We start from the raw sequence: 12,114 nt of genomic DNA on the forward strand, positions 1-12,114 counted from the left end.
CCAGTGTCAGTTGTCTTCGTTACAGGTCCAGGGGAGAGGTTGTACAAACAGTTCCTAGTGAATGAGGATTAACTGTTTCTCTTATCTCTGTGTGTTTACAGACCAGATACACAAAAAAACACTACACTCCAAGGATATGCTCAGTCTGATGAAAATCTGGTTTTATTTTAAGCCAATTAAAGAAGACTGTTGATAAACACCTACATGTATCTAACCTAGATTTTCTTTCTATTACTGATAGTAACTAATAGGTTTCAGGTGAAGGAAGAGTCATTGAATTAAATATAAAATTATCTGATTCTGTAGAGTTGAAAGAATAAAGAATTATTGTCTATTGAATTGATAGTGTCATGTCTAAGCAATTTGAGGTGAAAGAAGAGTCATTGAATTAAACATGAAATTATCTGATTCTGTATAGTTGAGAGAATAAAGAATTATTGTCTATTGAATTGATAGTGTCATGTCTAAGCAATGCCCCATTTAGCTGGTTAAGTATCTTGAGTGCTGGAATCTTGAAATGGTAAATGTCAACTGTCAACTTATTGATTCCCATCAGCTAATGTCACAATGATTATAGCTGTTTTCCATCTTAACCTATGAAATTGAAAATGAATTATTCCTGAAAATCATATTCTATGATAACAATAAAGTTATTCTGTTAACAAAATTTCAGAAAAGTCTTCAGAAAAGTCTTCCGATTTGCTCCCTTTAGGTTGTGAAGGTTTCATTATAGAAATATAAAAGTTCTTCCTCAGGTTGATAAAGGTGTATTATTCCTGGTATCCAGGCCTATTTTCCCTATCAGATTGCTATCACCAAGGATCAATACTGTTCAGAAGTGTTCCTAGAAAACATTAATGTAATGTAGATGGACATCTCACCTTTCTTTACTTAACTCACACAGCTCTAGCATACCAGCTAGGAGTGTTAATTGTTTTACGTCAGGTGTGCTACATGTAAAGTTATGTGAGGTTTTGGTTAGGATTTGTTTCGTCTTGTGAAGGACGTGAGGGAGGTAAAGCAGGGTGTGTTATGTAAAGGTCTCACACAACTAATTCAGCCAATCAGCTGGTGTTTCACCTGAACCAAGTCCCTGAAGAAAATGTGTTTCTTAGGTTTGTAGGTATTTCCTGAGTAAATAGCACATGAAATGGGTACTTTCTACATATGAAAATAAAGAGTAGGGTCTTGAGATTTTGAATATATTAGAAATATACACTCCTGGTATAAATAGAAAGACGTAGGATTCCAGGTGTAAAAAAGGTGGGGATTCGCCTGGTGGGGGTTGGTTCCCTATGATATCCACTGTAAATATCAGGGATGCTGTCTTCCAAGTACTGGTATGCTCTTATATGCTATTAAACCTATACAATAATGTCATTTTTCTGGTAATGAAATCTTCAAACTTAAATTTGATATAAATTTCACAACATTTGAACATCAAATGATTCATTGAGGAGATGGTGTCAATGGTAATAACATGTTATGAAATAATTAGTTGTGTGGGACCTGTATAGGGGAAGATGTAGCAGGATGTGTTATGTGGGGGAGGTAAAGCAGGATGTGTTATGTGGGGGAGGTAAAGTAGGGTGTGTTATGTGGGGGAGGTAAAGCAGGATGTGTTATGTGGGGGAGGTAAAGTAGGGTGTGTTATGTGGGGAGGTAAAGCAGGGTGTGTTATATGGGGGAGGTAAAGTAGGATGTGTTATGTGGGAGAGGTAAAGTAGGGTGTGTTATGTGGGGGAGGTAAAGCAGGATGTGTTATGTGGGGGAGGTAAAGTAGGGTGTGTTATGTGGGGAGGTAAAAGCAGGGGTGTGTTATATGGGGGAGGTAAAGTAGGATGTGTTATGTGGGGGAGGTAAAGTAGGGTGTGTTATGTGGGGAGGTAAAGCAGGGTGTGTTATGTGGGGGAGGTAAAGCAGGATGTGTTATGTGGGGGAGGTAAAGCAGGATGTGTTATGTGGGGGAGGTAAAGTAGGGTGTGTTATGTGGGGGAGGTAAAGTAGGGTGTGTTATGTGGGGGAGGTAAAGCAGGATGTGTTATGTGGGGAAGGTAAAGCAGGATGTGTTATGTGGGGAAGGTAAAGCAGGATGTGTTATGTGGGGGAGGTAAAGCAGGATGTGTTATGTGGGGAAGGTAAAGTAGGATGTGTTATGTGGGAGAGGTAAAGTAGGGTGTGTTATGTGGGGAGGTAAACCAGGGTGTGTTATGTGGGGGAGGTAAAGTAGGGTGTGTTATGTGGGGGAGGTAAAGCAGGATGTGTTATGTGGGGGAGGTAAAGCAGGATGTGTTATGTGGGGGAGGTAAAGCAGGGTGTGTTATGTGGGGAGGTAAAGCAGGATGTGTTATATATGGGGAGGTAAAGCAGGATGTGTTATGTGGGGAGGTAAAGCAGGATGTGTTATGTGGGGAGGTAAAGCAGGATGTGTTATGTGGGGAGGTAAAGCAGGATGTGTTATGTGGGGAGGTAAAGCAGGATGTGTTATGTGGGGGAGGTAAACCAGGTTGTGCTATGTGGGGAAGGTAAACCAGGGTGTGTTATGTGGGGAGGTAAAGTAGGGTGTGTTATGTGGGGAAGGTAAAGTAGGGGTGTGCTATGTGGGGAGGTAAAGTAGGGTGTGCTATGTGGGGAGGTAAAGTAGGGTGTGCTATGTGGGGAAGGTAAAGTAGGGTGTGCTATGTGGGGAGGTAAAGTAGGGTGTGCTATGTGGGGAGGTAAAGTAGGGTGTGCTATGTGGGGAGGTAAAGTAGGGTGTGCTATGTGGGGAAGGTAAAGTAGGGTGTGTTATGTGGGGGAGGTAAAGCAGGGTGTGTTATGTGGGGAGGTAAAGCAGGGTGTGTTATGTGGGGGAGGTAAAGCAGGATGTGTTATGTGGGGGAGGTAAAGCAGGATGTGTTATGTGGGGAGGTAAAGTAGGGTGTGTTATATGGGGGAGGTAAAGTAGGGTGTGTTATGTGGGGGAGGGTAAAGCAGGTTGTGCTATGTGGGGGAGGTAAACCAGGGTGTGCTATGTGGGGGAGGTAAACCAGGTTGTGCTATGTGGGGAGGTAAACCAGGGTGTGTTATGTGGGGAGGTAAAGCAGGGTGTGCTATGTGGGGGAGGTAAAGCAGGGTGTGCTATGTGGGGGAGGTAAAGTAGGGTGTGTTATATGGGGGAGGTAAAGCAGGATGTGTTATGTGGGGGAGGTAAACCAGGGTGTGTTATGTGGGGAGGTAAAGCAGGGTGTGTTATGTGGGGAGGTAAAGCAGGGATTTGTTATGTGGGGGAGGTAAACCAGGGTATGCTATGTGGGGAGGTAAAGCAGGATGTGCTATGTGGGAAGGTAAAGCAGGATATGTTATGTGGGGGAGGTAAAGTAGGGTGTGCTATGTGGGGAGGTAAAGCAGAATGTGCTATGTGGGGAGGTAAAGCAGGATGTGCTATGTGGGGAGGTAAAGCAGGATGTGCTATGTGGGGAGGTAAAGCAGGATGTGCTATGTGGGGAGGTAAAGCAGGGTGTGTTATGTGGGGGGAGGTAAAGCAGGATGTGTTATGTGGGGGAGGTAAAGTAGGGTGTGCTATGTGGGGAGGTAAAGCAGGATGTGTTATGTGGGGGAGGTAAAGTAGGGTGTGCTATGTGGGGAGGTAAAGCAGGATGTGTTATGTGGGGGAGGTAAAGTAGGGTGTGCTATGTGGGGAGGTAAAGCAAGGTGTGTAAAAAAGAAGGAGGTGAAGGAGGGTGGTTCTATACGGGGAGTATAATATTATGTGCTATGTTGGTTAAGCTATTGCAGGTGTTGGTAAAGTACAAGGTAAGTTGCATAGTAATAATTGAACTTAAATTTGAGGTAACAGTGTACATTAAGAAATAAATATAGTACATTCTTCCTGTAGATGCACTTTTCTGCTTACATTCTTGTTTGATAACTTGATACACTATCAGTACTCAAGTCAAGAACCATTGATAAGATGTGATGTACACTGGAGTATCATACTGGTGGTGGAAAGCTAACCATGCGCCCACTACTCTGTTCTTGGTCTGGTATACGTAGCCATTAAAAACTTCTACTCTTTGAAAAAACAACTAAACACTTGCTTTGACATCCTGCAAATTAATAAACACTGCATCCACACTAGTGTTCAACTCAGTAAACATGCTGCATTCTTACTCAACGCATTGTCAGAACTATAGCATATTGATTTAAACAACAAAACCCTGGCTGTCAAACTGAGCTATAGCAAGCTTCCCTTATATCCTCTAGTACTTTATTCTTTGAAAATTTAAGGATTTTGTTTAGTGATAGCTTGATATGCTTTTGAATATTTAGATAAATCGCTATTGACGGCACAATTAACTTGATATGGATCCATCATTTGTCATATCACCGAATTAACAGCCGATAAATAGAGGTATATTTTCACTGAATGTAAAGAACAATAGGAAAAGAATATAGCTCTTGTTTAAAGTTCAGCATAGTCTCACTTAACTTTGAAAGGCCTTAAAGTTGATACAGTGAAACAGGAATGCGGATGATGTAAAATTGACGCCTGGGTGGTGTCTGCTGCTGATACTGTTTACGATTAGCTACCATTATCTACCGTTTATACCTACTCTATTGAGTATTTTATAAACATCAGACTTGATCCCCATCTGCCGAAGTCTTACCTCTCATGCTTGTATTATAAAGTATGTTTTTGATGTGTTTCCCCGGGGAGAAGTCCCTAGTACACCTGTGCAGTGTAGATCGTATATATATGTAGCCATTATCACTTATTTGGGGAATGTTTGGCATGAGCAAACACAATGCACATGCAAGTGCTATTGTGATATATTGGATAATTCAAACAAATATAGTTACATGTTAGATTAGCTGATATTTTGGGTTTTCATAGGTTCTTAAGGAAATTCAGTCAAATATAAATAAAAGAGTAACTTGATTTGAATTTGCTGAAGTTTTCTTAACAATGTGAAATGTTTGCTAAGTTAAACTTTCACTGTGAAATGTTTGTTGCAATTCAGCTCTCGCTGTTAAATGTTTGCTGCAGTAAGCTTTCACTGTGAAACATTAACTGCAGTTCAGCTTTCACTGAAACATTAACTGCAGTTCAGCTTTCACTGTGAAACATTAACTGCGGTTCAACTCTCACTGTGAAACATTTACTGCAGTTCAACTTTCACTCTGAAATATTTGTTGCATGCATTTCAGTTTTTCCTGAATATCATTATACAGTTGGTAGTATGTAGTATTGTGGTACTAGTGTAAAAGGCCAGTTATCACTGGACAAAAAGTGTTATACTGGTACATTTATGTATTAATCATATAACTGCTTATCCAGTGAATTCACCCTTGTAATATTTTTTTGCATATTCCACTAGTGTAATATACCCTGGAGCGTTTTTTTCATTGACTGCATATGCCAGTCAGAAATCCAATGTGACCTCATAATATGGACAATGACATAAGCTCATGTATTGAGAATTAATGGCACAACAAAATGGCTGTCTCCGTTTGATTAAGCACTCCACATTTTGGTTTTAACACCAGTCAAAATTTATGTTTTCTGAATTACGTGATAAAAGTGCGCTTAAATTTGTTTTTATTTCCTATGAGATTTTATGGCACTAATAAAAACTAGTTTCATTGATAAAATCTCATGTGGAATGAAACTCAATTATGTTCCGTTATACATAACATTATATTTACAAGATATTGCACTGTCTGCCCTCTTGATTTTGTAGAAAACTAATTACCCTACCACTGTATCCCTATGAATAATATGAAACCAAAATGAATGTCCTTGAATTGTCTGGAGGTTTATTCCTACATTTATTCCTATTTATACAGTGATGGGCTGTACACTAAAATACCTTGGCTGTTATACAATGTTGACCTTCCCTTGTACTAATGATTTGTGTCTTGTCATTAACAATGGGAAAAGGAAATGTGCTGTTTCACCAAAGTACAGCCGACATTTTGTTGGAAATGAAGTCACACTGTGAACCAGCAGTGACAGAATGCTAAAGTCTACGGTACTCTCTGCAGCATTAGGATATGATTAGAAAAAATGTTGACTGCGGAAGCTGAGGCAAATATAATTGATCTGTAAAACACTAATACTGTCAACCAGGCACTGTTGGGAAAATGCATCTTCAACAGTCAATTACAATCACATCTGCAGTGCCTGCACATAATTCTGCCTATTGTTGCAGAGATAATAATTTCAAGACACAATTTTTGCAGCTTCTGTAATTAAGGCTGTGTGGTGCATTTATGTTAAGATAAGGGCATAGGAAATTAAAACACAATGTGGTCATAAATATCAGATTGGCTGTTATTGTTTACAGGCAAGATTGTGTACAAAAAGCAGAAACAGATCACCTGCTTTTATTGCGTTTGGCCTGCCTGAGTTGCTATAGTATAATGAGAATAATTAAAAAATACCCAGCTCACGCTTGGGTCCAAACTAAGAATCTCTCGTTTACGATTTTGTTTGTAAGTTTTCTGGCTTTATCGCCCCGTGAACATCCAGGATCATTTTGTGGTGGGGTCGCCATGTAGTAGTTGGTGACAACATATTGGGGGGGGGGGGGGGCATGTTATCCAGAGAATACGGGTCAAGTGTCTTGCCCAAGGCCACAACCACAACAGCACACAGGGCGGCCCGTTTCTCAGCTTCCCAAGAAACAAACCGACACAACACCATGACAGACAGGGATCATTGGACCCGTGACACACCTGATCTTCACTTGAGATTACATGGCCGGTGCTCAAACCAACTATCATGTATCCTGCATCAAGGAAGACAAACCCATCAGTCTGAGCTGGAAACGTGACCTTAGATATTCGCCACTTTACGTGCTCTCTGCTTCACAAAGACTTATACCACACAACAGTTGTGTTCTTATAACACCAATTATCATCTCAATCTCCTATATACCTTACACATTGAGTGATCAACGCACCAATACCACACAACTGTCAGGTTCTCAAACACCAATTATCATCTCAATCTCCTATACCTTACACATTGAGTGATCAACGCACCAATACCACACAACTGTCAGGTTCTCAAACACCAATTATCATCTCAATCTCCTATACCTTACACATTGAGTGATCAACGCACCAATACCACACAACTGTCAGGTTCTCAAACACCAATTATCATCTCAATCTCCTATACCTTACACATTGAGTGATCAACGCACCAATACCACACAACTGTCAGGTTCTCAAACACCAATTATCATCTCAATCTCCTATACCTTACACATTGAGTGATCAACGCACAAATACCACACAACTGTCAGGTTCTCAAACACCAATTATCATCTCAATCTCCTATACCTTACACATTGAGTGATCAACGCACCAATACCACACAACTGTCAGGTTCTCAAACACCAATTATCATCTCAATCTCCTATACCTTACACATTGAGTGATCAACGCACCAATACCACACAACTGTCAGGTTCTCAAACACCAATTATCATCTCAATCTCCTATACCTTACACATTGAGTGATCAACGGCACCAAAAGTCTGTTCCAACTAGCAACCTAATGCTTTAATCGGAGGTCCTACCATGATAATACCTACAGGTATCAGCCATAGTCAAAAGATGATCTTATACTCTGCACTTTTACAGTATGGCACATTTTACAGGGTTCATCCTGGACTCTAAAATCATGGGCCATTTTGACAAGATTTCAGAAATCGTATGGGCCAATTAAAACATAGAAAATTGAAGAAATTTGTGAGTTTTGGTCGGCCATTTTGGAAAATATGGGGCAAATGGCCCCCTCCAGAGTTATCCCTGTCTTATAACTTTTACAGTATGGAGCAATAACTGAATTTGTGTGTTTACATCTAATATGTATATAACGGGAAACTTTCACATGACTTTGTTTTCTATATTTTTTTCTTCATTTTGTCATTGCAGGGAACAGATATTAAGGGTAAAAAATGATGACAACATTCCTTTTCTACTGGTGGGAAACAAATGTGACTTAGAAGACAAACGTCAAGTAACAATAGACGAGGCACAGACACGAGCTCAACAATGGGCAGTTCCTTATGTAGAGACGTCCGCAAAGACTCGCGCTAATGTAGATAAGGTAAGCATGCAACAGATACAAAATAAGTCATTTCAAAAACTGTTTCAACTTAACAGTGGGAGACGGAATTGATTGAAACAAACCTTTACATGCTTAGGTTGGGATAGAGTCACACAAAGTTGTGTGATGTTTTCAAAGCATCACGTATACTCTTTCTCAACTGGATCTTACTGATAGACATACTTCTATACAGTTGATGTACCCCTGGCCCCATCAAGACATGTCACTGGTGCTTTTAGACAGTGACACCTCCATATCTATACAGACTGACTGATTAAGGCTGGTGTTATACTGCCTGTCAGAAAATTGGATGCCACTGTTTGCATGTAGACAAGTATATTCCATCATGACAACTGTTTGATAAACCATTTGTTATCATATAGGCACGAATAATCATGAACTATAAATTTTCTGCGTTTAATGGTGATATTTCATGCTGCTTCACCGCCAAAAACATGCAGATTCTCAGGCAAAAAATTGTGTTATTTTCCCAAATTACACAGAAAAATGAGGATTATCTTTTGAATTTTACTTAACATACTTTTGTATTTCACTTATTTGTGTGCAGAATAATCATCAGAGCTCTGATGCAGCTTGAAAACTGAGTAGAAAATAAAGATATTGAATAGTCTCTCTGGGCAGAAGCTAATCTGTACCTGTATCTTGGATAATACACATATGTCTAGAACATATATTTCTAAATTGGTATTCCTGGAAGATCTGTACAATCTACAGATAATGATGTATTTGATATTTCTTATGTATATGTTTGGTACTGATTACTTTGGCGTTTGTAATAAACTAAGATTTTCTAGAATGATAAATTTCCCCACTAATCACAGTGTTGGAGTTTGCTATAGAAATCATTTGGTCCTGATTACAGTTTACATCCACTGTAAACTTTACACTTGTGTTATTAGTTGTTATATCTAATAAGTATTCTGGATTTCTGTGAGGAAGCTGGAGAAAATAGCTGTGATTCCCTGCTGACCGAGATAACATACATTTTGTGCCTATGGTATAACTAGTGTTGAGGTCGAAGGCACAGCTCCCTATCTAACCCAAAAGCTGCTGCTATCTTCTTACCCAGTACATTTTATAAAACTCAGCGGGAGGCTGAACTTCAAACAGATTTTAGCTTATAGGTAAATGCCTATGAATTTGAAACAGAAAAAGGAGATAATAAATGTATCGTAATGCATAATACAGATTTTTGAGAATCTTTCCTTACATACAGATAATTAAATCTGACCATGCGTTTGTACATAAGTGCTGTACCATATGTAGTTACTGAGGTACATGTTCTTCAGTTTAAAAACTATGTTTCTTGTTAAGTCCCTTAAAATTGGCATTCAAATGAAAATAACCATTTTCATTTAACATCATTCAACAAGTTTTTGTAAGGCCCTTGGTTGACAATTATTTTATAATCATAAATATGAAACTAATAGTAGGTATAACAGTTTCTGTGGTCCCTTGGGCTGTAGGTAGGGCATAAGAATTATACTTGCTGTCCTCATTGCATGATTTTACCTTTTCTCTTCTTTCTAATCTACTATCTTCTTCCTAATGTCTCTCTTGACACTGTCTCATGTTTGTCTTTAGTTGTCTCATGTTTGTCTTTAGTTGTCTCATGTTTGTCTTTAGTTGTCTCATGTTTGTCTTCAGTTGCCTCATGTTTGTCTTTAGTTGTCTCATGTTTGTCTTTAGTTGTCTCATGTTTGTCTTCAGTTGTCTCATGTTTGTCTTCAGTTGCCTCATGTTTGTCTTTAGTTGTCTCATGTTTGTCTTCAGTTGTCTCATGTTTGTCTTTAGTTGTCTCATGTTTGTCTTCAGTTGCCTCATGTTTGTCTTTAGTTGTCTCATGTTTGTCTTCAGTTGTCTCATGTTTGTCTTCAGTTGTCTCATGTTTGTCTTTAGTTGCCTCATGTTTGTCTTTAGTTGTCTCATGTTTGTCTTTAGTTGTCTCATGTTTGTCTTCAGTTGCCTCATGTTTGTCTTCAGTTGCCTCATGTTTGTCTTTAGTTGTCTCATGTTTGTCTTTAGTTGTCTCATGTTTGTCTTCAGTTGCCTCATGTTTGTCTTCAGTTGCCTCATGTTTGTCTTTAGTTGCCTCATGTTTGTCTTTAGTTGCCTCATGTTTGTCTTCAGTTGTCTCATGTTTGTCTTTAGTTGTCTCATGTTTGTCTTTAGTTGCCTCATGTTTGTCTTTAGTTGTCTCATGTTTGTCTTCAGTTGTCTCATGTTTGTCTTCAGTTGTCTCATGTTTGTCTTCAGTTGTCTCATGTTTGTCTTCAGTTGTCTCATGTTTGTCTTCAGTTGTCTCATGTTTGTCTTCAGTTGTCTCATGTTTGTCTTCAGTTGCCTCATGTTTGTCTTCAGTTGCCTCATGTTTGTCTTTAGTTGCCTCATGTTTGTCTTTAGTTGCCTCATGTTTGTCTTTAGTTGCCTCATGTTTGTCTTTAGTTGTCTCATGTTTGTCTTCAGTTGTCTCATGTTTGTCTTCAGTTGTCTCATGTTTGTCTTTAGTTGCCTCATGTTTGTCTTTAGTTGTCTCATGTTTGTCTTCAGTTGTCTCATGTTTGTCTTCAGTTGCCTCATGTTTGTCTTCAGTTGTCTCATGTTTGTCTTCAGTTGTCTCATGTTTGTCTTCAGTTGTCTCATGTTTGTCTTTAGTTGTCTCATGTTTGTCTTTAGTTGTCTCATGTTTGTCTTCAGTTGTCTCATGTTTGTCTTCAGTTGCCTCATGTTTGTCTTTAGTTGTCTCATGTTTGTCTTTAGTTGTCTCATGTTTGTCTTTAGTTGTCTCATGTTTGTCTTCAGTTGTCTCATGTTTGTCTTCAGTTGTCTCATGTTTGTCTTCAGTTGTCTCATGTTTGTCTTCAGTTGTCTCATGTTTGTCTTAGTTGTCTCATGTTTGTCTTTAGTTGTCTCATGTTTGTCTTCAGTTGTCTCATGTTTGTCTTCAGTTGTCTCATGTTTGTCTTTAGTTGCCTCATGTTTGTCTTTAGTTGTCTCATGTTTGTCTTCAGTTGTCTCATGTTTGTCTTCAGTTGCCTCATGTTTGTCTTCAGTTGTCTCATGTTTGTCTTCAGTTGTCTCATGTTTGTCTTCAGTTGTCTCATGTTTGTCTTCAGTTGTCTCATGTTTGTCTTTAGTTGTCTCATGTTTGTCTTCAGTTGCCTCATGTTTGTCTTCAGTTGCCTCATGTTTGTCTTCAGTTGTCTCATGTTTGTCTTTAGTTGTCTCATGTTTGTCTTCAGTTGTCTCATGTTTGTCTTCAGTTGTCTCATGTTTGTCTTTAGTTGTCTCATGTTTGTCTTCAGTTGTCTCATGTTTGTCTTTAGTTGTCTCATGTTTGTCTTTAGTTGTCTCATGTTTGTCTTCAGTTGCCTCATGTTTGTCTTCAGTTGCCTCATGTTTGTCTTTAGTTGCCTCATGTTTGTCTTTAGTTGCCTCATGTTTGTCTTTAGTTGCCTCATGTTTGTCTTTAGTTGCCTCATGTTTGTCTTTAGTTGCCTCATGTTTGTCTTTAGTTGAGCGTTTGTCCTTCTGACATGTCAGAGTCTATTCAAATAGTGCTCAACATGTTTAGAGTTGGACAGCTCTTTCTCTCATATCTCGCCATGTTGGATAGAGTTTGCCCATGTAAGATAGCTATGTAAGATAAATCTATCTTACATAGCATTTCACGCGCGCGGATTAATCTGCGTTCAAGGGGGACAACTCTCACAACGTCGTCTACTTGTGTTCACATCCGACAGTCCTTATCGTCGGTGTCGGTTTTGAAACGTTGGACTTAACTATAAAAATACATACATTCTTAGATAAATATATATCATATCAGCAGTAAATCAATAGGGCTACACGGTTAAACGATTAGACATTTCATCTGAGCGAACATATAACTCCGTTACTGTAACAAACAGTTAGACTACGCCTACAGGCCTGTTGTAACAGTTACAGTACAATACAGACTTGCCTACCCGACAGATTTGTCATTTGTCATT

At 39.0% G+C, this 12,114-nt stretch overlaps 1 protein-coding gene across 2 annotated transcripts in view; it reads left to right on the forward strand.

Annotated features, from left to right (window-relative positions):
* LOC117343672 (ras-related protein Ral-A-like) overlaps window positions 1-12,114 on the forward strand; it is a 49,906-nt gene that overhangs the window by 22,529 nt on the left and 15,263 nt on the right. For both annotated transcript variants that reach the window (XR_004536060.1, XM_033906131.1), the window contains exon 4: window positions 7,930-8,104. Coding sequence is in view for 1 of the 2 variants with exons in the window: in XM_033906131.1 (XP_033762022.1) it covers window positions 7,930-8,104 (175 nt within the window). In the remaining variant the exon portion in view is untranslated. The remainder of the gene's footprint in view (window positions 1-7,929; window positions 8,105-12,114) is intronic.

This window comes from Pecten maximus, chromosome 15, assembly GCF_902652985.1.
Source record: "Pecten maximus chromosome 15, xPecMax1.1, whole genome shotgun sequence".
Lineage (NCBI taxonomy): Eukaryota > Metazoa > Mollusca > Bivalvia > Pectinida > Pectinidae > Pecten > Pecten maximus.